Source organism: Convolutriloba macropyga, chromosome 8 (assembly GCF_964194025.1).
Source record: "Convolutriloba macropyga chromosome 8, txConMacr16.3, whole genome shotgun sequence".
NCBI lineage: Eukaryota > Metazoa > Xenacoelomorpha > Acoela > Convolutidae > Convolutriloba > Convolutriloba macropyga.
The window spans coordinates 19147126-19173826 of record NC_134475.1 but is presented as its reverse complement, the minus strand read 5'-3'; the positions used below and the strand labels follow the sequence as shown (position 1 = coordinate 19173826).

General features: G+C 37.4%; 3 protein-coding genes across 3 annotated transcripts; 1 reads left to right on the top strand and 2 right to left on the bottom strand.

The window, feature by feature from the left end:
- Positions 1–1322: 1322 nt before the first annotated feature.
- Positions 1323–5422, bottom strand: LOC142344975 (uncharacterized). Its single transcript, XM_075397059.1, has 2 exons — positions 2074–5422; positions 1323–1915 (listed from the first exon to the last, which is right to left on the bottom strand). The coding sequence occupies exons 1-2, from the start codon at positions 5420–5422 to the stop codon at positions 1323–1325; spliced, it is 3942 nt and encodes a 1313-aa protein (XP_075253174.1).
- A 12612-nt stretch (positions 5423–18034) lies between these two features.
- LOC142344551 (aspartate--tRNA ligase, mitochondrial-like) lies at positions 18035–21078 on the bottom strand. The gene has a single exon (XM_075396314.1). It carries the CDS (start codon positions 20956–20958, stop codon positions 18934–18936), a length of 2025 nt encoding a protein of 674 aa, XP_075252429.1. The 5' UTR covers positions 20959–21078; the 3' UTR covers positions 18035–18933.
- Positions 21079–21161: 83 nt separating this feature from the next.
- LOC142344552 (uncharacterized) lies at positions 21162–23072 on the top strand. The gene has a single exon (XM_075396315.1). It carries the CDS (start codon positions 21272–21274, stop codon positions 23006–23008), a length of 1737 nt encoding a protein of 578 aa, XP_075252430.1. The 5' UTR covers positions 21162–21271; the 3' UTR covers positions 23009–23072.
- The last annotated feature ends 3629 nt before the right edge of the window (positions 23073–26701 follow it).

The window sequence follows — 26701 nt, the reverse complement described above, 5'->3', positions numbered from 1 at the left end:
TCTCTAGATATTTCAAAGTTATGTATTTCAATCGAAACAGACAATTGTTTTGCTTTATATCGCTTTTTTTCTGCCATATATCACAAAGCTGTCCAATTAAATATTCTGAAAGAAAATTTTCTTCTGGATTTTAAAACTTTGAGCTGATATGCATCTCATTCCCTAAATTTGAGAAATCCAAAAGAGTGGATGACTAAAGGAGGAAGCAAAATATCCAAAATTAATTAATTAACCAAACTGGTCTAATATATGGAAAAAAAGTTTCCTTATAAATTGCTAAAAAACTAAAATTTCCTTTCTTTGTGAACTCAAATTCGGATGCCGAGAACATTAAGACAACGTTTATTAATGAAATAAATAAATTAAAATTCCGAAAGTATGTTAAAAATGAGAAAAAATGTGTTTCAAAAAATTGCAAATTAGTCGGAGATTTCATCATAAATTATTTTTCAGAAACTGCAACTCTTAAGGAAATAATGATTGTTCAATTGTAGGCTCAGAGAAAGCATTGAAATGAAATAAGACAATTGGTTCTGTGATATCCTCAATTTTTAAAATAGCCCGAAAATATTAAGGTAGCATAAAGTTCATTTTTAAAAAACCGCCAAAACAATATATCAACTATTAGAATAAGATTAAAATAAAATTAACGGTAAAATGATATCTCATAGAAGTAGTCCATCTTGGAAAATTAATTAAAAACAAAATTTCTGAAAATCGCCAAAGTATGCCAAAAATAGTCAAAAATCGGGGGCTGAAATAGGACAAAAATTATCTCTTACTTTTTGAAATAAGAATTTCTTGAAACGATGCCATCAAAAAAGTCAAAAAGTTTCTGAACAAAGTGCGGCTGGCATAAAAATGTGAAACAGAATCGCTCAAATTGCTCCAAGACAACCGGCGGGATAACATTGCCTTCATTTAACCGTGCGTGTGATATAAAGTCAAAAAGGGATTTGAAATGACGGCACTAGAGATTATTACATACAGACCACAGTAGTATATAATACCTACGTAAAGAAAGGGGGGGTTATCATTCGACTCTTAACCATAGGATAATAGGTAGTGGCGGTTAAGTGGGAATAGGATAGGCGGGATAAAATCTTTCCGCCGCTGTTTATATCCCTCTCCTATTCAATCATTCCCTTTTGAGTCTTGCCGCTTTTGTTTCCCTTTAACTTTGCCTTCTGTCTCGCCGCTTGCTTTTGATTTCAAAACACTCAAACAAATTAAATTAAAACCAAATATCACACTGCATGCAAAATCAATACTGGTTCAGTTTTGCGTGTCTCTCTCTGGGCAATTAAATTTAATTATGCACACTAATATCGCCTTGCAGTTTTGCACACTGGGCCCTCTGACTCGCTTTCACTTGCTTCTTCTGCCTCAAAATTAATGAACGGATTATCGGGCGTAGAGTTTTCTTCAAAACTGGCATCGAAATCAACGATATCGCTACTTTCAATATCCGAATCATTTATATTCTGAGCAGCGACAAAACCGGGGTCTGGTGGTTGCCATGTGTTGGAGCTTTGGGTGGTATCTGGAGAGGAATGTGGTACAAAACTGTTATCCCAATCTGGGCTAGAGCTCAAAAGTAAGTCGCTAAAATCGTCATAATCCCATTCCACATCGTCGTTATTCCAATCAATTTCATCGATAGCATAATCGACAATTTCATAATGGCCAAACGGGAGGGTTTTTGTGCCATCGGGTAGTATATAGCGCTTGTTGTCAAAAGCTGACAGACAAATTTTGTTTGTAGTAACTGTCTGCAGCCTGTGGTGGTCGGACACAATCCTGGTGTTCTCTGAGCGCAGGTGGTTTCCAGTGCTGAGAGTGTTTAGGAAGTCGACGTGGCGAAGATGTTGTTGTGCGGCCCTCGTCACCCCTTTTGCTGAAAGTTTTCGACAACCTAAAAGAAAGAAAGAAATGAGAAAAATTAGGTGCTATTATAATTACTAACCCCCTATGTAAATATAATACGATTTAACACCTTCCAGATGCCTATTAACCCAATACGAATTTTTATACAACAACTAACAATTTTGTTTTATGAGAGAATAAACTTACTTTTTGACAGGATGGAGTACAGCTTCGGCTTCAAACAGATAAAGTCAGTAATATAGTCGCCGGCGAATTCGTCCTTGTATTTGAGGACGACTCTTTTGTTAGTGGTATCGTAAAGAAAGTGATTGGGTGGGTAATTTGAGAAATCAAAATGACTTAATACTGACTGAGGCTTCTGCGATAACTCTGTATAAAAATCGTCGCTTTTTATCGCATAAAGGAGACTATCTGTATCGCTGTAAAGAAGGCGACAATTAAAGTTGGGGCGCATGACATTGTAATGGAATGAGTACATGTGGAATTTTGCAAGATCTAATATAGTCGCTCCCACAATAGTTGGAGTGTTCCAATAAATGGACTTTGGTCGTGTGGTCAAGGCTGCTAAATTCTCCCCAAAGATCATATAGCGATCAAACTCAAATCTGGATATTATTTTCAGCGCATGCTCGGCATCTCGTGAGATTGTTATTTTATTTCTGCGTCTTTTCGATTCGCAGTTTTTACCATAAACTGCATTATTCATCAGTTTATAAAAGTTCTCTTCAAACTTGTTTGACACAACTTGCCGCTTTTCACTATTTAGTGTAATGTATGGCGACAGCCAGTTTTCTTGTCGAAATTGAAGCACTCTGTGAACTTTCCTGATTACCAAGCCGAGTTGGACATAAAGTTTCAGCAGTTTGTAGTGGACCACATATCTCTCTTTATCAAAGAACGTTTGCAGGAGTTTCTTTACTTTGGAAGATGGGAGATTGTGTTGTTCTTTTAATTCGATCTGGTAATCGCTCAACCACTCATCTTCAACCACGTCTTTTGTGGGCGCCAACGGAAAATCGCGATGCTCATCATGAAGGCTCGGCGGGTAAGAGATATCGACCTCTACAAAGTATCCAATGCTAGCGTCATCGGCGGTGTCCAAAATCTCATGAAGTTGAATATCTGTGTTGAACGAAAAGTCGGCGAGCGGTAGTTTCTCTAATTGCATTACGCCACCATAAAGGTTATTAGCGTCGACGCAGAAACCAAAACAGGATTCCTCCGTGCTATCGTGGTTGGGAATATAGGAGTTATTTGCAGTGAAGCGCCGACTTTCAAAGACAGATGTGACTCCACCGCGAATTGCGGGTTCAATCATGTCCAAGTGTTCGCGCTCAGTCAGTAACTCGACATTGGCTTTGCAGATTCTAAGTGATGCTTCCTTAGCCATATTGGGTAGGGTGAAGAAGTGCATACAGTCCAGTTTATACGTATCGAAACTCAACTGTCGATGGAATTCGCAAACACATGCGAGTAGTGCACAGTCGAGCTTCAAGTATGAGTCATGATAATCCTGCAGTGTTCCACATTCCAGAATTTCCCACATCCTGCGTGCATGTTGTAAATTAGTCTCCGTTACCTTCACTGCCCCTCCGTCCAGAGTGTTACCCCACTTGCTCAGTGGCGGGAGACTGGTGTCACTGAACTTGGACCGACTAGTCACATAAGAGTAAGGGTAGTAGCCTTTCTGTTTAAGTAGCTGAAGGTTAGCATCAGATAATGTAGAAAACATTGCCCTCATTATTTCGAAACGGTCATTGGGTAAAATTTCAACAAGTTTCTCTAAAGAACTGTTCATCATCTTGAAGGAGTCTATGAATCGAAGATATTCGTAAACTTTCACTGTTTTTCCCTTTTCCGTTACGAAAGTGTCAATAAGCACACCAAATGTCATTGATATGTATTTTTCGTCGGTGGCTGGTATGACGCTGATGGTTGTGGTTGGCTCGCAGTTGTTCAGTGCCAAACAAATGTGATGTAAGTCATAATTTTGAATATTATGACCCACAACAGGGGTGAAATTGATATTTCGTCTCAAGCGATTGCATTTCTCATGTGCCCATCCCAAGAATTTACCACTGTAGTGGCAATGGTCCAGGTCAATTGTGTTCTCTGGATCTTCCGTTTCTGAAAACGATTTTTCACAAATCCAACAGTGCGTAGCGTTAGACTTTCCCAAGTTTCGTCTATCGCCTTTGAAGAAAGGGTGCTTCCTTTTCTGCTGATGAATATCTCTGGCTAGTTTGTGAAGCATTTTGACAAAATTTGTCATGCAAGCAGGAGAACTGTCTACATGATGAAAGATTGGCTTTGATGAGTGGTGATCTATCACTGTTAGCGCAAAGCCACACGGTTCATGTATCTCCTTGACCTGTGTAAAGGCTTTATCACTTGGTCCCTTGCAAGAAGACACGGGTCGTAAGAAAGACTCGAAGTCAAAATAGATAACAAGAGGGACAAACCATGTAGCAGCCAAGTTCGTGAATTTGTATGAGTTGTTCTCACTTGAAGGCATATGAATAACAGCAGGTGCATTTTTGCAACAGTTATTGAGATGTAGGTTGTAACTTTCAAGTCCTTCTCGACAAATCAAAAAACAGTTTCGACAAACTTTGTAGGAGAATCTGTAATCAAGTCCTCGCACGTAGCAAACAACCTTCACCAGGTTTGTAATGAGGACGTAGTGATGACGGTCACAGTCGTACAGCAAAAGTAGATCCATTACAAAATCTGAGCTGTATGACGAAATTTTTAGAGGGAAAAACTGGCCGTTATCGTATCCAAACACGTTTACCTGAACGTTGTTGAGTGTTTCAAATTGAGGAATGTCTGCAAAGCCCATGGGCATAGTAAAATCGCCCAGAGGTTGATGCAGTCCTGGTTGATTGTATGTAGTTGGTGAAGTTTTGTCGGTTTGATAGTTTCGATCAATTCTATCTAAACTTATCTGATGATACATGTGATAAGCGGCCACAAAACAATACCTGAAGCAATCTCGATCTTCATGGTTCCTAACGTTGAGCAATCCTCTGCAGTTGGCAATTTTTGACGGCAACGCGATGTATGATGAACCATGAATTGGTCTGAAACGCGCGAATTTGACGTCAACTTTGAGAACTTTTTCGAGTGTCCAACCACTCCCCAAAGAGTTGAATGTTGTCAATACGCTCATCATCTTCTCCACCATTTGCCAATACGCTTCATCCAACAGTCCGTTTGCATAAACAGGAGTCATCAGAGAGTTTGCGTATATTTCAATACGGTCATCTTCTGGCATATCTGGCTCATCATACATAACTTTGACAAGCCGCAATTTTGCACACAGTTGAACTTTTTGAGGACCCTGGGTCAACTGCTCACTTATTAGAGTGTCTATTTTGGGTTTTTGTATCCGCATAAAGTTTTCGAGATCATTGGACTCTTCGGCCGCTGTTGACTCGAACGATCTCAGTACTCCATGGAATGCACTTTCCAACGGAGTGTCTCGAGGCTGAAATTGTTCACCTAGGACGGGTAAGTGATGAACGGAAGTCATATGCTGTACGTAAAGATGGCAATCGTTGAATCCGAGTAGGCAGCTTTGACAGCAATTGGTGAATCGTTGGTGTGCAGTTTTCATGTGTTCTTCGAGCAAAGAAATCTTCCGACAAGTAAACTCACATAATGAGCATTGATATACGGGTAAACCAATCTCATCAGGATGGAATTTATGCTCATGCCTGGAGCGATTTCCTTTTGTACTCAGAATAGAATCACAATAACGACACTGGAAACCCATTTTTGAATTGTCTAACTTTAGTAAGAACGAATTGTTAAACTCGAGTACGAACAGTAGAAACGAATGAACAAGAAATGGCTTCTCGGGTTTACAGTATTAGAGACTACAGTACTGCATAGGCGCCAAATTCGAAGTTTTGAAATGCTGTTTTCTGATTGGTCGGTTTGGGCGCATACCTTTATTTCGAAATTTTGTTACTTTTGAGAGAAAAAAGATGTGTTTTCAACTCTCCATTGCAATCGTATGCCAAAATATACCACAACAGGGAACCCTACCGAGTATTGCTGATCATCGTTTGTGTCAAAAAACTTTTTTTGAGAACCTGGAAAAACATGCTAATATTCAAAATTGTAATAAAAAGCGCTATTTTATGCATTTTCAATTACGGATGGTTAGAGTTGTCCTACGTTCTTAAGTGTGATGAGCAAAAATGCTCCCCGTGCCGAAAAACATAGGACCCATATAAAAAAATTGCTCAAAAATAAACAGAAAAAAAGTTTGTTTTTCTGTCAATCAAGTCATTAATTAACAATTACATGACAATTACATGACATAAACATGTGTCTTTTTTCTGAGGCCTTTTTTGATGACAGCTGTTATGAGATAAATTTACACTGAGGGCCCAAAAAGTCCAAAAATTTAAAGAAAACCAATCTAACATCTTTCCTTAGGGTACTTCATATGCTAATTAATGCCAGATGTTAATGTGACATTAATTGCCAGATGTTTCGAAAATCGGTGAAGGAGCCGTTTTTTGATGATGATGCTTATGAGCAATAATGTCGGGCATCAAGCAGTGAGTACAAAACCGTTGCAAAAATTTGAATTTTTTTTCAGTAATTAGTAATTAGGTTAATTAACCCTTAATTAGTCGCTAATTAGAGGCTAATTATCTCCATAACGGATGAGTAAAATTTGACGAGTGTGATGAGATGTTTTGTACTTTAGAGTATGCTGAGTCTTACTGAACAATCAGTTTCATCCCAAGTATTTTTTGGAACCCTCTTTTTTGGGGTCAAAGGTCAGAGGTCATGTGTTAAAAAAAATTTTTTTTTTGAGTTTTTTTCGTTTTTTTTTCAAACTAACATGCTCTTTTTTTTCAATTGATCCCCAAGTAACAAATGAGAGTTGATTCTAGTGTAAGCTGAAGAGGGCATCTACTGAATTAAGTGTCAAAATTTGACGTTTGAAATGCATTTTTTCGAAATATTTTCTTTGATTATTTTTTATTTTTTGAACAGTTCTTCGACTTATGAATTGAATTTGGAATTCAATCCATGCTACAGCTGTGGCATGGAGTTAACATGTTATTAGCGTCAATACCGCATACTCTCATATATGGCTATATCTCTAAACTTTATGTTTAATATATATAATAATAACAAAAGTTTTGCAGATTGGGAAAAGTATTTCTGGATATAATATTGAAAAATCTCACCACGTCATAGTAGTTGTAATAATTGAGTGTTTGTTAGGAAACAAATGTTTACGTTATAATGAAAGTCTTTTCTGAACATGTTCGAACTTGATCAGTAGCAATGTTTTAATTTCTTTGACTCAGCAGATTTAAAGCTATAAAACAGATTTAAAAAGTTAAATTCAGCTTTTAAAAAGTTGAAATCACACATTCTTGAAACAAAATCAAGTTAGCATCTCACTATATAAAAGTTTTGTGGTGATCCATTAAGTTTAGTTTTCAAGTTAATCAAATAAGTCCATTAAAGTATTCTCAGGTAGCCGTTTCTTTGGTGCATTGCAAATCTTTGGCGTGTCTGTGACACCAAAAACACGTGCTGGTTCTGGTGTTTGAAATTGTGTAGCTGACAGTAACGTTGTATCAAACTGGTTGTCACTGAACAGAGCCGTAGAATTGTTCTTGTGAATTCCCGCAAAGAGAGATGGACTAGATGTCGGTGTCAAACTGGGACTCGGATCAACTGCTGGTGTTACTGGCAAGCTGGCTGAATCCAATTGGGATTGATTTTCTGGGGAGCAAGGTGATGACTTTATGCCCCACATGTCAGCTAAGTTTTCGCAAGCCTGATAAGCCCCTAGCTGGTTTTCAAACAGAGGCACACAGTCGCAATCGTAACGAAACAAAATTCGTTTAACGTCGTCAGGTAATGACTCCATGCCAAGATGTTGAAATGTTGGCAAAGTTTTTGGAGGTAAATGTCCTCCTGATGTAATAACACTGCAATCTGCTGGTTCTGTCTTCTCTGGTAAAGAAGCAATTGCGTTAATGAAAAGCTTGGGTATCAAGCAGTGCTGGTAAGTTTGCCAAACATCGCCTTGTCTCTTCTGTTGAATAAGCACAACAAAGTTTTCGAACACTGTCTGATAAACCAATGTTCGCTCCAAGGAAATTACAGATTCAGCAAGTATTTGAACGGACATAATTTTTGTCCAAATTTTGAGAAAGAAACTAAAACCAATTTGATAGAAGACTGTTGGTAGGTGTTTGTCTGGTAACGAACTGTTTAAAGAAAGCAAAGTGCACTGAACGCAAGGTTTAAAGAAAATGAATAACTATTTTTAAAGTAATATTGCACAACGTGTAATTCAACAAATTATATCTGGGGTCAAATATGGTTTTAATTTTGGTAGTGTATGTGCTCTGATATATGCTCTAAATTTTGTTATTATACATGGGTCGATACACTTTATAGTGTGTACTAACTCAGTTCTTATCCAGAGCGTATTTTATTATTAGCATTTCATTGTACGCTGGTGCATGTTTATTCTTATCAGAATTTCCTTACTGCTGTAGGTTCACTTGTGCTTCTAATTATATCACACACCCAGGGTCGCATCTGTTCCAAGTTATAAACATATGGTCCGCATATAATTCCAATAAACAGTGTACACTGCACTGCTGGTCCAAATACACACCTAGGGTCACATCTGTTTTCTCTATAGAACCAAAACATGTGGTCCGCATATAATATCAATAAACAGTGTACACTGCACTGCTTGTTCAAATACCCAACCAGGGTGGCTCACATTTGTGTTCTCAAAACATATGGTACGCATATAATTCCAATAAAAAGTGTACAGTGCACTGCTGGTCCAAGTACACACCTAGGTTCACATATGTTTTTTGTCTTATCTAAGGTCACAGCTGAAATTAATTATGCAATATGTGAACAACAGACAGACTCAAGTACGCCATAGGCGTACTTGAGCCTGTATTCACAAATCATTTGGATTTAATTAGGCAGTTTGACGACACTTGTTTAAACCCAACTTGCCGCCCCATTGAGTTGGAGTTTTACACATTATAACACTTGAAAATAATAAAACAAGTTGCACACTATGCCTTTCACGTCCACTAAAGACACAGAGTTTGGAGATTATTATTTCGATATTTCCAAAACTGATAAGCGCTTAATCAGAGCAACGCTGAAAACCTATGAAAGGACAGGGACATATGTATTTCTGAAATTGTTCAAAAAAGCAACAGACGATTACGAGTTTGAACAGAGAATTTCTCTAACTCTTGGAGAGTTTGAAAATTTGGTCAGCTCAGCTAGCAAAATACAGAACTCAGTGGCTGACCAGCTGTCAACAACAAAACCACCACTAGCGAAGAAACCAAAAATTCAAAAAGAAGTTGCCAACAACGATGGTTGAGGCGATGTTTGAGCGTTCTCCAAATTACTTTAAACAATTTCAGAAACAGTTCAAATTTCTCATTCTTGAAGAAAAACCTAGCTTTTCTATTGGAAATTTTTATGCAGTGTGTGCACATTTTGATTCCGAATTTTGCAATTTAGTAAACAGTCATTATCACGTTCTGATTGATACAACTACTTTTGAAAACGAAACAGTGAAACGATATCAGAGCTTTCCTGTGCCTTGTGTTTATACAGCTTTCAAATTCTTGTTTTGGACTGCACCAAACTTGGAGACTAATGGAGACGTTTTTACAAAACTCAAATTGGCAATCGAATTCAACGGTTCGGGAGAAAAAACCGATTCACAGTCAGTGCGCAAACGACTGCCAGCTTTTGCTAACCACAACAATTTATCGAAAAGCAGCTCTGCAAAACAAACAAATGTCAATCTCAAACCGAGTGCCAAGATGCCAGTAGTTGCTCAAAAAACTATCTACAATGCCCGGCCTCCATCGAAACAAGTTCAAACTGATTTTGTTAATAGTGAAACTTTACGAAGAGTTGAAACAATTTTGTATGGTCCTCATTCTGGCGCTTTTTGTCAAATTATGGATATTTTTATGAGTGGATATGGAAAATTGAATATTGATTCTGATTTATTGAGTGTTCGCTTTGTGTATGAAGAAAAAGTAAAGTTTTGAAAAAAAAATAAATTTCTCAAGTTAGTAAGGTTAGAACATCATATGAAAAGCGAAACGAATCAATTCATTATCGCTAATATTTACAAGTTTTTGAGCATTGAAAACAAAATGAGCAATATAAATACAAAAAAGTCCACAAAGTTTAGAGTTTGCTCTTTGAATTGGTTGATTCTCCAAGAGTTGATAGATGTTGTGATTGCTGCCAACGGAAACGATTCTTTGATATAGGTGTTTGTACGATGAAATGGGCTGACCAAGGGGATCGGCAAACAAAAGTTGATTGTTTTTTCTGCATAATAGTAACCAGTGGCTGCCAATATTTTCAGCAGTCGCTGCATTAACAATAAGGAAGCTGTTTCTGTTCATTTTTTCCGGAAAGTTGTTGGCCGCAAACACACCATGGAATTTATATTTAAGAGTTTTGCAACCTTGGATTAAACCATTAATATCATCTTCATCCATTATTAATTTGTCAGAATGTGATTCTTTGATACTCTTCTTGCACTATCAACAAATATTGTGCTAGCTTTTTCGCCAATAATGAATATTTCTATATTGTTCGGTAAGGCCGCAGAAAATTTCAACTCAATAGAAATTGACGAATTTGTGAGCTCAGGATGAATAAAATCGTGGGATGCTTGTTGGGTGCTGGTCAAATCAAAAACCATTATGAAATGATTTGGGTAATCTGTCAAACTTATTCCATGACCATTGTCGATGTAAGCTAAATCGGATATTGTGTTAAAGTAAAGACGTTTGTCATCACTTGTTGATATCGGACTGTCTGCCACAGGTAAACCGTTTCGATAAATATAAATCTGCTCAAGGTTGAATTTGCGGAAATTAAATGGATTTTGTCTGTTGTTACCAAGAAACGCTTCGTTAGTGTTCAGACAAATTGCTAGTCTACGAATCGGTTCTCTGGCAAAAATATCTTCTTGTTTCCAACTGTGGAGACCCGTTGACGCCAGAAACGTTTTTGTTAGAGTCTCCAGGTAGGGATTGAAAGTTTTTTCAATAGCCGATACAACATCATCGTTCAATGTCATCTTGCGCACATACAAATTAGCTTCGACAATTTTTACTTTGTAGTGCTTGGTAGCATCGTCAGACATTATAACAAAATCATCTATTGACCGTCTAAATGCAATGCGAAGTGTCACACCACTTAGCAAATGTCTGTCACAGGTGAAAAAGTCGACTGCAACTTTACCGTAGAATGTGCACTCAGCTGATTGCCTCACTAAGGCTTTCCTTCTGTTCACTTCCGCAGTTGACAGCGCTCCTGGATTTTCTTCGTAGGAGTAACCCTGACATGCCAACCAGGTGTTTTTTGCATCTTTGTTATGTGAAAATTCTGCTTCAATAAAACTTTTATGAGCATAGTTTCCGTTAGCGTTTGAAATTTTTAGTCCATTAGCAGACACTGTACAGTCAGAGAAGAGTGAATGTAACACATTATTGCAAAAATAGGGAGCATCTGTCTTCGTAACATCTGTTGCTGCTCCTGCGTCATATCTCAAATCAGCTTCTGATGACTGGACAATTTTACATTTTACTTCCAAGAAAATTTTCTGTAAGTCAATAAAATTATTTCGGTCACCGGCGACTTCAAATTCTAACATGGGTCCATTTGGACTGTAGACTGGGCCCAACTTTTGACAAAAACTACCATCGAAAGTTACTAAAAGAGAAGGTTTTTCGAATAAATCCAAAGAACTGTGAGTTGCTTCTGATGGTAACAAATTAGCGATCATCGTTCACTCTGGCAAAAAAATCTGACCGACTTCTTTTTGGAGCTCTGTGCGTTGAAATGGTTTTTTTGCGTTTGTTGATCGCTTTCTGTGGCTTGACTCGACTTGAATTCCTCCGACGTGAAGTATTTCGTCGAGATCCCCCAGTCTGTTTTTTAACAGTTTTTGCGATTGTATCTTTAAACGCCTGTTTAGGAGATTTTTTGCTTCCGACTACATCCAAAATCTCTGGAACACTTTGTTTCAAAAGCTCTTTCCCGATACGCTTCGCTGTAGGCAAAATGAAACGACGTGCTAAAGGCAGCGCAACACGTCCAATGCCTGCAGCTAGGGCTCCAAAACCACTTCCTCTTTGACGATAATGTCCAGAGAAGTGAGGCAAAGACGTTGCTTGATTCGCATAATAAGAATCCATTTTAGGAGGAAAATTTTTTGAATTGTAGTGTTAGAATAACTTTTCCAGTTCCCGAAAAGGGAACTAATTGTCCTGTTTCCGTTCTCAGTTCAATTGAAATCGATTGAATTGTGTTGGTTAGGAGCTTCTTATAGTCTAAATTTGTAAAAACTATCCGATGAGTTGGCTCAAGCTCACAAACACTACCGTTTTTCAGACGTTGTTTTGAATCAATGACTCGCAAAAGAGGAGCCTTAGTGTCACCAACGTATTGATATTCAATTATGTTAGTGTAGATGAAAATTAGATGCTTTCCAGCACAAAGATCAGCTGGGAACTCCCCATAATAAGCTTTCGTATCATCACTTTTCATAAACCTGTTCGCATTGGGAATCATTTTGTACCCAATATGTATTCCATTACCGTCAGGAATACCCTTAAATCCAATAATGCTCGGAATTTCCTCGCTGGGAAATGTAATTCCCTCATATTTGCCAAATAAAATTTCATATTTTCCAGAGCTCTTCAACTCTCTGAAAGAAAAATTGGGCAGTCCAATTGTTCGCTTAATTGTAGCAAGAAGTTGTGCCACTGTATCAAAGGTTCCTGGCATAAAACTAAATTGTTGTCCACTATAAGGTCTAGAAATAATTTCGTCATTAAAAATTTCGAAATTTTTAATGACGTCATTAAAAAAAATGACGTCATTAAAAGTTGAATTTCGTCATTAAAAAAATTTCGAAATGATGCAAGTGTGTTTGAATCCAATATTTCCATTGAAGCGGATGAAACAACGTGAACTGTAAACTCGTCTTCAAACCGGTTGTTGGACATTTTCAACGAGAGGGAGCCTGACAAGTTGTAATTCTGGTTGATAAAATTTTCCTTGAATTGGTTCTTTGTCTGTGTCGACTAAGGAGTATGTTGGTGGGCTTAATGTCGGTATTCCCGTTATTTCAAAGACTTCGTCTGTGAACGATTGCTTGTAACTTTTCCTGAATGCTTTATCTTTTTTAACTATTCTCACAAAGTCTCCAATGTAAAACTTGGGCTTCTGATTTGAGCTTGTTTGGACTGTCAATGAAACTAGTCGTGGCACATCTTTTTTTGTAACTTTGTTGGGAGCAATTTTAGTTACTCGATTGACTCTTGAATTGATTGTTTTCACAAATTGGTCTAATTGGTCAATGTAGCTATAGGTCCACTTTTCTTCGAGATACCGATGAATTATCTTTTTGAGAGATCTAATGTTCCTCTCTGCAAAAGCTGACTTTTTTTCACTGAAAGTACTATATAACTGAATTCCGCGTTTGTTGCACAATTGTTTGAATTCTCCCAGAAATTCTGTGCCATCGTCAACCCATACTTTTTCGGGCTGTTTGTTTTTGATCATCTTTTTGAATGCTTCAGCTGCTTCTGTTGCGTACTTTGTTTTTAAAGGTTCCACTCGTAAATATCTTGACAAACAATCAACCGCTACTAGGAGATACTTGATGTTGCGGTTATACTTTGCTAATTTATCAACGTGTGCCAAATCTAGAGACCAAATTTCGTTAATGTCTTTTACAAAAACTTTAAGCCTAGGAAATTTTAATCGAATTGAACGGTACTTTGTGAAAGACGGCTTTGTCTCCAAATAGGACAGGACTTTGCCTATAGGGAGCTTGCTTTGAGTCTGTAGTCGTTTTATGCTTCCATACGAAGCTGGTTCTTTTAAATACAACTGATCCATTTTTTTTACTTCAGGAAAAGAAAGACCACATCTTGACTGGTCTCTTCTTTGTCTGGCGTTTGGTCCGTTTCTTCTTTATATTTTTTTCGGGTTGGTTTTGAGCCACTGAGTCGTTCTCCAGTAGAGGAGAACTCTTGTTGACTGGGTTGTTCTCTACTTGGGAAAAATTCTTGTTCACTTTCAGACGAGGCTTCCAAGATTTGCTTGGCATGTGTATTTGCAACAAGATGAGGTGAGATATTAAGAGCAAATAAAATTTTTGAGTATTTTTCAATGTCAATTTTTTTAGTTGGTTGCTGTAGATTGTACAGAAATGTTGAAGCTTTGATGCCCAGTGTTTCTTTATTAACGTGAAGAACGTCGTTCGACTCTATGGTGACTGTTTCAGATTGGTTAATCAAGTCAAGTATGATTTTTGATCTTTTGATTTGGTTTTTATTCATAACTTCTAGCTCTATCATTATAGAGGTGAAATCGTCGCTTTTTCTTTGTTTTTTCACTACCGGTTCAATCTCGCTGTCTTCGCTCATGGGTTCTGTTTTCTCCTCTTCTGCTGTTTCAATCATCAGTTTGTTTGCAGTCTCAACTGGTTCAAATGCTTTCTCTGGTTTTTCCATTGAGTTGGACTGGTTTCTTTGCAAAAGAGACAGCTGTGCAGCTTTCTGTTTATAAAGGGGATTGTCCAAAACTTCTTTTTTTACCGGTTGATGTGAAGCAAACATTCGTTTTGGAATTAAAATGAATTCTTCGGTGCGCATTATGATTTTGTCAAATATCGATAACAAGCGAAACCAACAATTTTGACCAAATCTGTTTCTCTAGCAAAAATCTGCCTCTTTTCTTTCAAACTTGTTTGTCTAGACAATAGCTTTCTGAATGATTTTTCATAACCTTCTACAACACTTTTTCTTATTGGCACATTACCATTGACAATGTTGAGCAAACATTCGCAAAGGAATTTAATGAATTTATTTGGAGCTCTCTCGATCTTCTCTTTTAGTTTTGTATCCGATATGTCTAGCAGCCGCCCCAGCATACAAACTTCTTTCTCTCTCATCGCTCAAATTTGTGATAACGGCTTTAGCTGATGGCAGATAAAAAATTGATGGTCCTGGAGGAACAATATTTGAACAGTAGCGCAAGACGTCTGATGTTTTTGGATCCAAATCAACTAATAAATGACCAAACGGTTCTTTGGTTGCGAGCTCATAGCTTTCTTTTAAAAATTGTGCATTATTCAACTGTCGACCAATAAAACTAATCTGTTGTGTGTCACGGGGTGATTTGAACAATATGATATGTGTTGTGTTTAGATCAATTGTTCTGGACCATCTGCTTTGCTGGAACAAATTGTGTTTAACATAAATTACACTGATGTTTCTATGTCGCCCTGCGGTTGCTAATTTGGAAAATTCTTTGTCATTAAAAATTTCTTCACATGAATCATCGAACACAAGAAGGCAGTTCTCTAACTCTGAAATGAGCTCAAAATTGGAGAATTTTTTAAAATGTATGTTCAGTTTCTTCTCTAACGATTGGAATTTTGGCTGATCATGCTGATAAAAATAATAAATTGTTTGAAACTCTGGGAAAAATGTGCCAACTAATAACATTTTGAAAATGAGCTCAGTTTTTCCGCAGCAAGACGGCCCGCAAACAGCCATGAACAACCGGTCATTGGTAGAAATAACTTTATTCATAACTTTGGATTTGGAAGAGCGTATCCAACTGTACAAGAAAGAAGTGAAAACCAAAATGTGGATTCTTCACAGTCAAGACTGAAAAAAACCAACTTGGTGAGAGATACAGTTATAAGAAAAATTATTATAATGATTTGTGTAAAGTATACAACCTCTGATCGAGGCAATCTCGAATTGCAAAACCTCCAAGATTGTCTTTCTTGGTGCTCGGCGTCAAAAACCAAGTCAGTTATGCCTCCACCCGAATCTAATTGATCTTCGGTTTGACTCATTGTGAAATAAAATTGTTCAAAAAAATGAATTGCTTTCCAGGAATTTTTACATAATTATTTAACTATAAAAAATTCATAAGAAACATATCCAGAGTCTTCGTCTCCTTGTTTGTAAGTGATTGTATAGTTTGCATTCATCGAATCTTGTTTATCTCTAAAAACAATTGACTCTACATTGTTCTCTTTAATCAGCTGCTTGATGTCATCGGGAAGAGTCTCATCGTCCAGAGACATCAGAACTGGTACTGCACGCTTGGGCGTAGGTAAAGGGGTTAGTTTCAACCTTTTCATTTTCTCTTGTAAAGACATGGTACAATTGAAAGTACTCCAGTAGAGAAAGATACTTCTTGAAAGCTTCTATTTCAGCACCAGCACACACAATCTGCTGTTTTCTCAAAACTGTTTGGCCTCTTGTGTCAATTTTTTCTTCCTTGATAAGAGTAACCGTTAACTGATTTTCAGGCGTTATGCAACTGTAAACTGTCAAATTTGGAGACAAATTCACTTGTAGTAGAGACGGAGCTGGTTTCTCTAACCGACGATTCATTCGTCAGCCACTGGTAAAAGAGTTTTGCCTTCTTATTGGCACAATGCTTGGTCCTCTGTCGTTTTGGGCAACTCAATGCATGTAATTTACAAACCGGTGTCTCCCGATACAACTTCAAGTGTTCAATTTTTGGGCAGAACAAAGTTTCCAAGTTGATAACGTTTCCAAGCTGTCGTAAAGTTTCCGTTTTTTCTAATCCTTTTGCGTAAAAATCAGAAAAGGGAAATCGAAGAACTATACTTTGAAAAATCTGTTGCAAATAATGATAAGGGTACTCTCCTGTCTCCCACGAGAGACCATGAAGGAATTTAGATACCCACAGGAAAGATCTTTGCTCACTCGAACAAAGTATGTTAAATGATTTTGGAGGTAAAAACGAAATTATATCGTTGTAATTTTCGGTAGATACCGCAAGTTCTTTTATTATAAATCCAGATTTTTTACTTCGAAAGCCTTCAAAATCAAGAACAACCGCTCCGGATTTCAACATTCCAGCAAATTGAATAAACTATTTTTGAAAGATTTTACGTAAAAACAAAAAGCAATTCCAGTCACATGACCAAGGTACTCATTTGTCACTGAACAAGGTAATACGTAAGAATAGCCTGGACCCTTTTCACTATATTCATAAACAAAACCGGAAGCGTCGTGGAGTATGGCATGTAATCTCAAAATTTTTAAATTTTTGAAATATTTGTCTAACGAAGAATTATCAATACCAATCAAACCTCCGTACGGCCGCAACTTCAACGCAATATCCAAATCAAGATCCGGATCCAAATGCAAACAAGTGGCTAAAAAGTATAAAAATCGTTTACCGTATTGTGAATATTCTTTTTCGATTTCCTTGTAAGTTTCGTGAATACTTTTCAAATCAAGCGTTGCTATAGTTGCCATTTGATCTATGCACACATTCTCCCAATAATGATCAATTTTTGCTAACAACTGACCAAAACCACTTAATCACACGTCTAAATATCACATAATAAGCCCCTCCCCTCTATTAGGGCAATGAGACTACTTTTTACATGTAGCGTTAAATTCAAACGACCAGAAAGAACTAGCAAGAACGGCGGAATAGAACAATCCAAACGGCAATAAACAGCAGTCGGAAAGATTTTATCCCGCCTATCCTATTCCCACTTAACCGCCACTACCTATTATCCTATGGTTAAGAGTCGAATGATAACCCCCCCTTTCTTTACGTAGGTATTATATACTACTGACCACAGCTATAAATTATATTCAAACAAATGTTGGCGCAATCTTGATTTGACTTTTAGTAGTAAACTGTCGAAGTAAGCACATTAAACTCTGAATGAGAGCAATTTAGATCACATAAAAATCAAGAACACAAGCGCAAAAGGACACTCGACACTCGAAAAGTCAAAGCTTTAGGCAAAAAACCAGTCAAAGAAAGAATTTGCATTAAACAGAACCAGTGGGACTCAAATAATTGCTACAAATTTTGCCTGAGAGCCATTTAAAAACGAAACCAACTTTCGGGTTCCTTTCATTGGACTTTTAGTGGATCACTACCGCAAATTGAATTGAGCTGCTGAAAAGGGTGACTGTGAGAGAAGTTTAGAATGCGCTCATATACTTCAATAATTCAGACCTGTTTCATTGAAAGCCACCTACCCAATAAAAAATCTAGGCAAATCTAATTAATTAAAATCTGTTCATGTCAAGAATTTCAAAATAGCTATTTCACTCATAAAACAAAATATCTATAATGGAAATAAAGTAAACACGAGACTGTTTCATAACCCCAGTACAATATGATCACCTACAATTTCTTCAACACACTCATGATATCATTCTCTTGGAGTTTATTGGAGGCAATAAATAGTTTGAAATCTCATTTTAGGCTGTGCTTAATTATATACTGATTGTTGTTCTCGCAAATTTGTGGAAAAAAGTTTAGGGGGTAACAGATCCGTATAAACTTATTAGCCAACATTTTATTCTTCAGTTATCAGCTCAATTTAGATTTATTGCTGCTCGTCCTGAACATCATCATTATCACCAGGCAACCGAACAGTGAACCTCATCCTAACGTTACTCGCCAATATCAGTGACGTCACCAGAAAGGGTAGAAGCACTTTGCACTTCCAAAGATACTTAGTCATTGCCATCAAGTAATTGTGGATGAAAGAATTGCGGAGAGTGAAATACGTTACAGCCGAGTGATTGTACTTCATTGTTACCCAATGGGATTGCCCGTCAAGGAACCAATGGGGCTTGGGAAGGCAAACCAGGAGCAATTCTCTTGCCAGACGACTCAGGATAAATTCATTGTCCTACACTCATGTTACAATACCTGAAAGTTGACCTAGCAGTTTCAAAATTTATAATCTCCCAATTCATATTTTTGTCGTTTCCTTTGATTCAAATGTTAATTATTGTTCCGGGAAGCTCAAAAACACTGAAAATCATAATTCTTTTCAAAATCTGTACCGAAACAATTAGTGAACAATATAATTTAGAAATAACTCTGTGCGTTCAGGGTCATTTGCGCCAAGCTAGAAAGCAAGCTCGCGATACTTTTTTAAATTTTAAAAGTAAAATCTGCCCCATAACCACCAAGCTCAATCCGGCTCGGTGCATCACTCATTAAACAAGCTCCCGTTTTATTACTCTTAGGGAAGGCAATCACATCTCTGATCGATTTCTTTCCCAGAATCATAGCGAAATACCTGTCGAGACCAATAGCAATTCCACCATGCACTGGTGCTCCATAAGACAATGCATCTATCAAGTACTGGAAGTTACTACAATCCAGCTTCAGAATATCGCCCAGTATTTTCTGCTGGACTTTCGAATCGCTTATTCTCATTGAACCACCAGCAATCTCATTGCCATTCAAAACCAAGTCAAAGTGTTGACCTCTGACCTTGGAGGGATCCGATTCAAGGAACTCCATGTCGTCCTGACGAGGAGCTGTGAACGGGTGATGACTTGCAACCCACATTTCTTTGTCATTGTCGACTCTTCGCTCAAAAAGCGGGAAATCTTCAACCCATAAAAACCGGAAATCCCTTTCATTCCTCCGGTAGAATTTGGAGACTTCGCGTAAATTTTCAATCATATTAGCTCTTACTCTTCCTAACATAGTACACACTAGATCTTCTGGACCACAACACAAAAACAAAATATCCCCTTCCTCACTTTTGAAAAGCAAATTCAAATCATCAACAGTTTCGTTCTCCGCTTTTTGAAACGGGTGGTGGTGCCATCTTCCATTCTGTCCAATATTCACTACAGATACCATCCAACGAAGCTCTTTCTCAATGATCTGTACATTTTTTTTCACGGAGGCCCGAGTCATTTTTTGCCCATTTTTAATCAACAACCCATGGCCACCGTAGCCTGCATTTAAATGTTGGTCTAGAACAGGATTATTCAGTTTTCGCAATAAATCAGAAGGTACCTTCATTAACTTTATATCTTCATAGCGCAAATCAGGTTTATCAGTCCCATAGTTACTAAACACTTCATCATACGACATTCTTTTGAAGGGAATTCTCGGTTGAATTGAAATCTCACTAGGCCAAGTTTCCCAAATTATTCTTTCAATTACATCTTGAATAAATTCTTTTGATTCGAAGCTTACTTCTAAGTCCAGCTGTGTGAACTCAAGTTGTCGATCTGAAAATTGACTTTCATCACGATAACATTTCGCAAACTGGAAATATCGATCAACCATGCCAACCATCAGAAGCTGCTTAAGCTGTTGAGGGCTCTGAGTCAAAGCAAAATAATGATCTGGTTGTTGTGATGGAACCAAGAATTCTTTTGCACCACCCGGGGAACTTCGGAATAGAGTTGGAGTTTCAATTTCTGTGAAAAACAATTTCTCCACCAAAACACGCCTCATTTTGTGCATGACGGAAGAACGGAAGCGTAGAACTTTTTGCATTTCTTGACGTCTTAAGTCCAAATATCGGTATTGTAACCTTATATCTTCTCGTACCAAGGATTGAGGTTTATAAATGTTAAAAGGTACGGGAGCTGAAGAATTACAAAACAGAACTTCGTTTATTAGAACTTCGAAAGCTCCACTTTCCATTTCTCGATTAACGTCTGTCGCTGGTCGATTCAGAACCATTCCCCGAATTGTCATCGCACTTTGAGCAGTAACGTCAGACCATAAAAACCCATCAGGAGTAATTACGTTTGAAAAGCTGTCTTTTTGATGATCACTCTTATTCTGATCTCGCAGAACAAATTGCAGATCGCCCGTATGATCCGTCAACACCAGGAACCCAAATGAAGATTTTCCTAAATTTCTTACATATTTGACCCAACCGGAAAACAGCTGTTCTGACCCAACATGATCTTTGGAAACATCAGTGCAGTGGAGAGTCCGATATCTTTTCACATTTTTTGATACTCTACGGATGTGTTGCTTTTCGGTTTCAAACTTCACTTGAGCCAAACTTGACCTTTTTCTGCAAAAATTGCAAGGCTTTGATGTATAGGTTGAATTGAACGAACTAAAATATGTCGCAGTGACTCTTCGAGTCCTGTAGAGCAGTGTCGACTCGACTGTTCGAAGGTTTGATAAGATCATATTAAAGGGTTTCTCGAATTTAAAATTTCAATACCAATCAGAAACGTATGCATATCGTCGAAAACTGAAAATTTTAAGTTATTAGAAATTGACAGTTATCAAAACTTAACGTCATTCTCACACACGAAAACTATCGGTAAACTTGAGAACGCTTCAAATTAAGCAGCACAAAAAAATAAAACGTAGTTCAAATTGAATTTACTCAAAATTGGTGCCAAAATTGAATACACACACTTTACGGCTTTTCACGCATTATATACCACAAGTGTAAGAGATTACAAAAACGAGACGTTTTTACCAATAGAAATATAATATGCAACGCACTACACAGAAAACCAAAACAAAGCTGCCACCTTTGGCGGGGATTCCCAGCAAAAATTCCACTCAAATAACCATTAATAATCTTTCGACATCCCTCGCAGGAAGCAAACCGAAACCATCAAATGCTGGAGTAATCCATTTCGCAAAACATGCACAATCTATCAAATCAGAGAATAGTTCCAGCATCAGAAAAGTGGACAATAAAACTCCCCAAATCGTCAGTTTTCCAACGAAACCAATTAAACAGCCAACAAACAACCCAGTACTTCAAATCACTCAGCCACAACACCAGACCCCAAATAACTTGCCCGTCCCCGCCAATTTTCACTCAAAAGCAAGCCTAACAATCGAAGGAACCCAGGACCCTTCAGCTGAATCTTCTTCCCCTGCACCGGAGAATTTTATGCAGCAAACAATTCGCAGATTAAGTCAACAATCAGGTGGCGAAGCATCACGCTCTTCATCACCAGTTCCGCAAGAACAAAATAACCAAAACACAGAAGACGAGGAAGAGAAATTTGACGTCATGATCTCGTATAGCCACCAAGACATGGACCTGATGCGCTATATCAAAGATGCGCTCAAAAATGAAGGTTTGAAAGTGTGGGTTGATGAAGAAGGTCTGGGAGCTGGTGTTGACTTCCTCAGCAAAATTGGAAAGGCAATTGTGATTTCGACGTGCTTTTTGCAAATACTGACAGATTCCTCGGTGGTATCGAAATACTGCAAAGACGAACTCAGCTTAGCATACATTTCGAACAAGCCTCTCAACGTAATTTGCTCTTCTGATCCCGACGATCTTTTCGCTCAAATGGACTTCGGCCAAAAACTCACATTGGCTCCCCATAAAAACAAGTTTGTCGAGATAACTGATTTGAGATTGAAAAAGTCTCAAGTTGAATTCATGTGCAAGCAAATCAAAAACAAAATTGCCAATCTTTTGTCAGAAACAGATGCTACAGACAGCATGACAGCTAGCCAGTCAGTTCAGAATGACATGAAAGCTGAGACATTCTGGGATTTGTATATACCTGGGGGTCAAAGCTGTAACTGGCCAGAATTTGTGCAACTATTCATGGTCCAATTTGGCCACGAGCTCGAATCACGAGTTCCAATAACAGATCAACATTGGCTTTTATCTATTTTCAAGTCAGAGCTCTGCGATGAAAGCAGCGATAACCCTGATTCAGTTACACTGCAAGCATTTAAAGATTTTTGCAAGCCTGCTAACTCACGATCAGAGCAGTTTGTCTGGGAGAGCGTGGAAAAATACGCGCGTGAGCAACTTGCTATAAAAGCAGTTTTTGCTATTGATTCTTCTGTACGTTTGGATGTTATAGAGAATTTGAGCAAATTTAAAAGTGCAGCTGTGCAGGAGGCGCTGTTGGATTTATTGAGGGATCCTGATGCGAATGTGAGAAGCATTGCAGCATTGTCGCTGGCGAAGGTGTCCTTTGGTTACGATACACAAGGTTCTCCTACCGCAAGAGTTGCGAAGCTACTAAAAGACAAGGATAGACTGGTACGTGAATCGGCTTGCGTGGCCTTAGGGCGCATGAAAGCCGAGGACCAAATAGAAAAACTGATTAGTGTGTGGAGAAATGATGTCATTTCAGTGGTTCGTGATGCCGCTTTATTGGCACTGGAGTTAATCGGGGGCGATGAGGCGACTCGTGCTATATACGTCACACGTGTACTATCGGACGAGATCAAAGCCTTAACGACATAGCACAAAATTGTTGCATTCCAAAATTGTTTATATCCGAATTTAATTCATTCAATTACAAACATGACTACTGTTTTTAATGTAGTATAAGAGAGTAGTATAAGTAGTTTCGGCATTCATAGTTTGAAAACGAAATGTATTAAATAAACACTGTAAGCCATCCCAATTGTACTCATGATTCTATACGCTTGTATCTCGAATGCAGCTGAAACAGCTGAACAATTCAAAACTACCAGAGAGAATGAAAAAGTACACACTAAAAAAAGTTCAGGTAAATTTACCTGAACCAAGTTCAGGTAACTAGAAGTTCATGTGAAGTTCAGGTGTAAAAGCACCTGAAATACACCTGAACTGAATTTCAGGTAAATTTTCACCTGAACAAGTTCAGGTGTGGTTACCTGAAAATAACTTTCATTGCATTCGGCAGTGAAACAACAAAAGTTTAGCAGAAACTAAAACACAACACAAATACAAACTTTAGGAGAAACATCAACACATTTATTAGGCAGCGTCCAGCATTTTTTCAAAGTGTTTCAATTTTAAATTTTGCGAGGTTACTGTAAAGTTTAGCATCAATTTTTCCCGCTCTTCAGCTCTACTGATGTTTCTAGATCGAACAAGTAATATGGGAGCCATTTGGGTTGTCTGAATTTTATATCAATCCTGAAGTTTCAGAAAAACGGTTTTAAGCGACTTTAATTTCTTTAAATCAAAACAACAGGAAAGGCAGTGGTTTTAAAGTGGATCAATTTGAATACAATCACTCTTCCCTATATAATAAGTCAAAAACTACTATTCCTGCATAAAGTAGCTCTCTGGAAAACTGGATTATACGTATATAGAAACGGTAACGACGTACGGTCCTCATTTAGCTTCCATTCTTTAAAGTCTTTCAGAATCAGATTGTTATTCTTCTTAATTCGAACTATTTCCATTTTCCAACATAAGCACTGCTTCAAAACCCTGTCCGTCAAACTGAAGTTTGCCTGTTAATTTTAGGTGCATCTTTTTGAAATTGGGCTCTACAAAGTATAGAGGACAAAACAAACATTTATGGAACTATTTCCTGCCGTTTATTAAGTTTAGCAAATCTACGGTTAAGTATAATCCAAAGGTTTCCCACTCTTCAGCCCCATTGATGTTTCTAGATCGAACAAGTAATATGGGAGCCATTTGGGTTGTCTGAATTTTATATCAATCCTGAAGTTTCAGAAAAACGGTTTTAAGCGATTTTAATTTCTTTAAATCATAACAACAGGAAACGCAGTGGTTTTAAAGTGGATCAATTTGAATACAATCATTCTTCCCTATATAATAAGTCAAAAACTACTATTCCTGCATAAAGTAGCTCTCTGAAAAACTTGATTATACGTATATAGAAACGGTAACGACGTACGGTCCTCATTTAGCTTCCATTCTTTAAAGTCTTTCAGAATCAGATTGTTATTCTTCTTAATTCGAACTATTTCCATTTTCCAACATAAGCACTGCTTCAAAACCCTGTCCGTCGAACTGAAGTTTGCCTGTTAATTTTAGGTGCATCTTTTTGAAATTGGGCTCTACAAAGTATAGAGGACAAAGCAAACATTTATGGAACTATTTCCTGCCGTTTATTAAGAATAGCAAATCTACGCTTAAGTATAATATAAAGGTTTCCCACTCTTCAGCCCCACTGATGTTTCTAGATCGAACAAGTAATATGGAAGCCATTTGGGTTGTCTGAATTTTATATCAATCCTGAAGTTTAAGAAAAACGGTTTTAAGCGACTTTAATTTCTTTAAATCATAACAACAGGAAACGCAGTGGATTTAAAGTGGATCAATTTGAATACAATCACTCTTCCCTATATATTAAATCAAAAACTATTATTCCTGCATAATGTAGATCTCTGGAAAACGGGATTATACGTATATAGAACCGGTAACGACATATGGTCCTCATTTAGCTTCCATTTGATTACAGTCTTTCAGAATTAGAATGTTATTCTTCTTAATTCGAACTAATTCCATTTTCCAACATAAGCACTGCTTCAAAACCCTGTCCGTCGAACTGAAGTTTGCCTGTTAGTTTTAGGTGCATCTTTCTGAAATTGGGTTCTACAAAGTATAGAGGACAAAACAAACATTTATGGAACTATTTCCTGCCGTTTATTAAGTTTAGCAAATCTACGGTTAAGTATAATATAAAGGTTTCCCACTCTTCAGCCCCACTGATGTTTCTAGATCAAACAAGTTATTTGGAAGCCATCTGGGTTGTCTGAATTGAATATCAATCCTGAAGTTTCAGAAAAACTGTTTAAAGAGACTTTAATTTCTTTAATTCATAACAACAGGAAACGCAGTGGTTTTAAAGTGGATCAACTTGAATGCAATCACTCTTCCCTATATATTAAATCAAAAACTATTATTCCTGCATAATGTAGATCTCTGGAAAACGGGATTATACGTATTTAGAACCGGTAACGACATATGGTCCTCATTTAGCTTCCATTTGTTTAAAGTCTTTCAGAATCAGATTGTTAATCTTCTTAATTCGAACTAATTCCATTTTCCAACATAAGCACTGCTTCAAAACCCTGTCCATCGAACTGAAGTTTGCCAGTTAACTTTAGGAGAAAATTTCTGAAATTCGGCTCTCTGGAAAGTATAGAGGACAAAACAAACACATATGGAACTATTTCCTGCCGTTTATAAATTTTAGCAAAGCTACGGCTAACCTAATATAAAGGTTTCCCACTCTTCAGCGCTACTACTGTTTCTAGATCGTACAAGTAATTTGTGAGCCATTTGGGTTGTCTGAATTGAATATCAATCCTGAAGTTTCAGAAAAACTGTTTAAAGAGACTTTAATTTCTTTAATTCATAACAACAGGAAACGCAGTGGTTTTAAAGTGGATCAACTTGAATGCAATCACTCTTCCCTATATATTAAATCAAAAACTATTATCTGCATAATGTAGATCTCTGGAACACGGGATTATACGTATATAGAACCGGTAACGACATATGGTCCTCATTTAGCTTTCATTTGTTTACAGTCTTTCAGAATTAGAATGTTATTCTTCTTAATTCGAACTAATTCCATTTTCCAACATAAGCACTGCTTCAAAACCCTGTCCGTCGAACTGAAGTTTGCCTGTTAATTTTAGGTGCATCTTTTTGAAATTGGGCTCTACAAAGTATAGAGGACAAAGCAAACATTTATGGAACTATTTCCTGCCGTTTATTAAGAATAGCAAATCTACGCTTAAGTATAATATAAAGGTTTCCCACTCTTCAGCCCCACTGATGTTTCTAGATCGAACAAGTAATATGGAAGCCATTTGGGTTGTCTGAATTTTATATCAATCCTGAAGTTTAAGAAAAACGGTTTTAAGCGACTTTAATTTCTTTAAATCATAACAACAGGAAACGCAGTGGATTTAAAGTGGATCAATTTGAATACAATCACTCTTCCCTATATATTAAATCAAAAACTATTATTCCTGCATAATGTAGATCTCTGGAAAACGGGATTATACGTATATAGAACCGGTAACGACATATGGTCCTCATTTAGCTTCCATTTGATTACAGTCTTTCAGAATTAGAATGTTATTCTTCTTAATTCGAACTAATTCCATTTTCCAACATAAGCACTGCTTCAAAACCCTGTCCGTCGAACTGAAGTTTGCCTGTTAGTTTTAGGTGCATCTT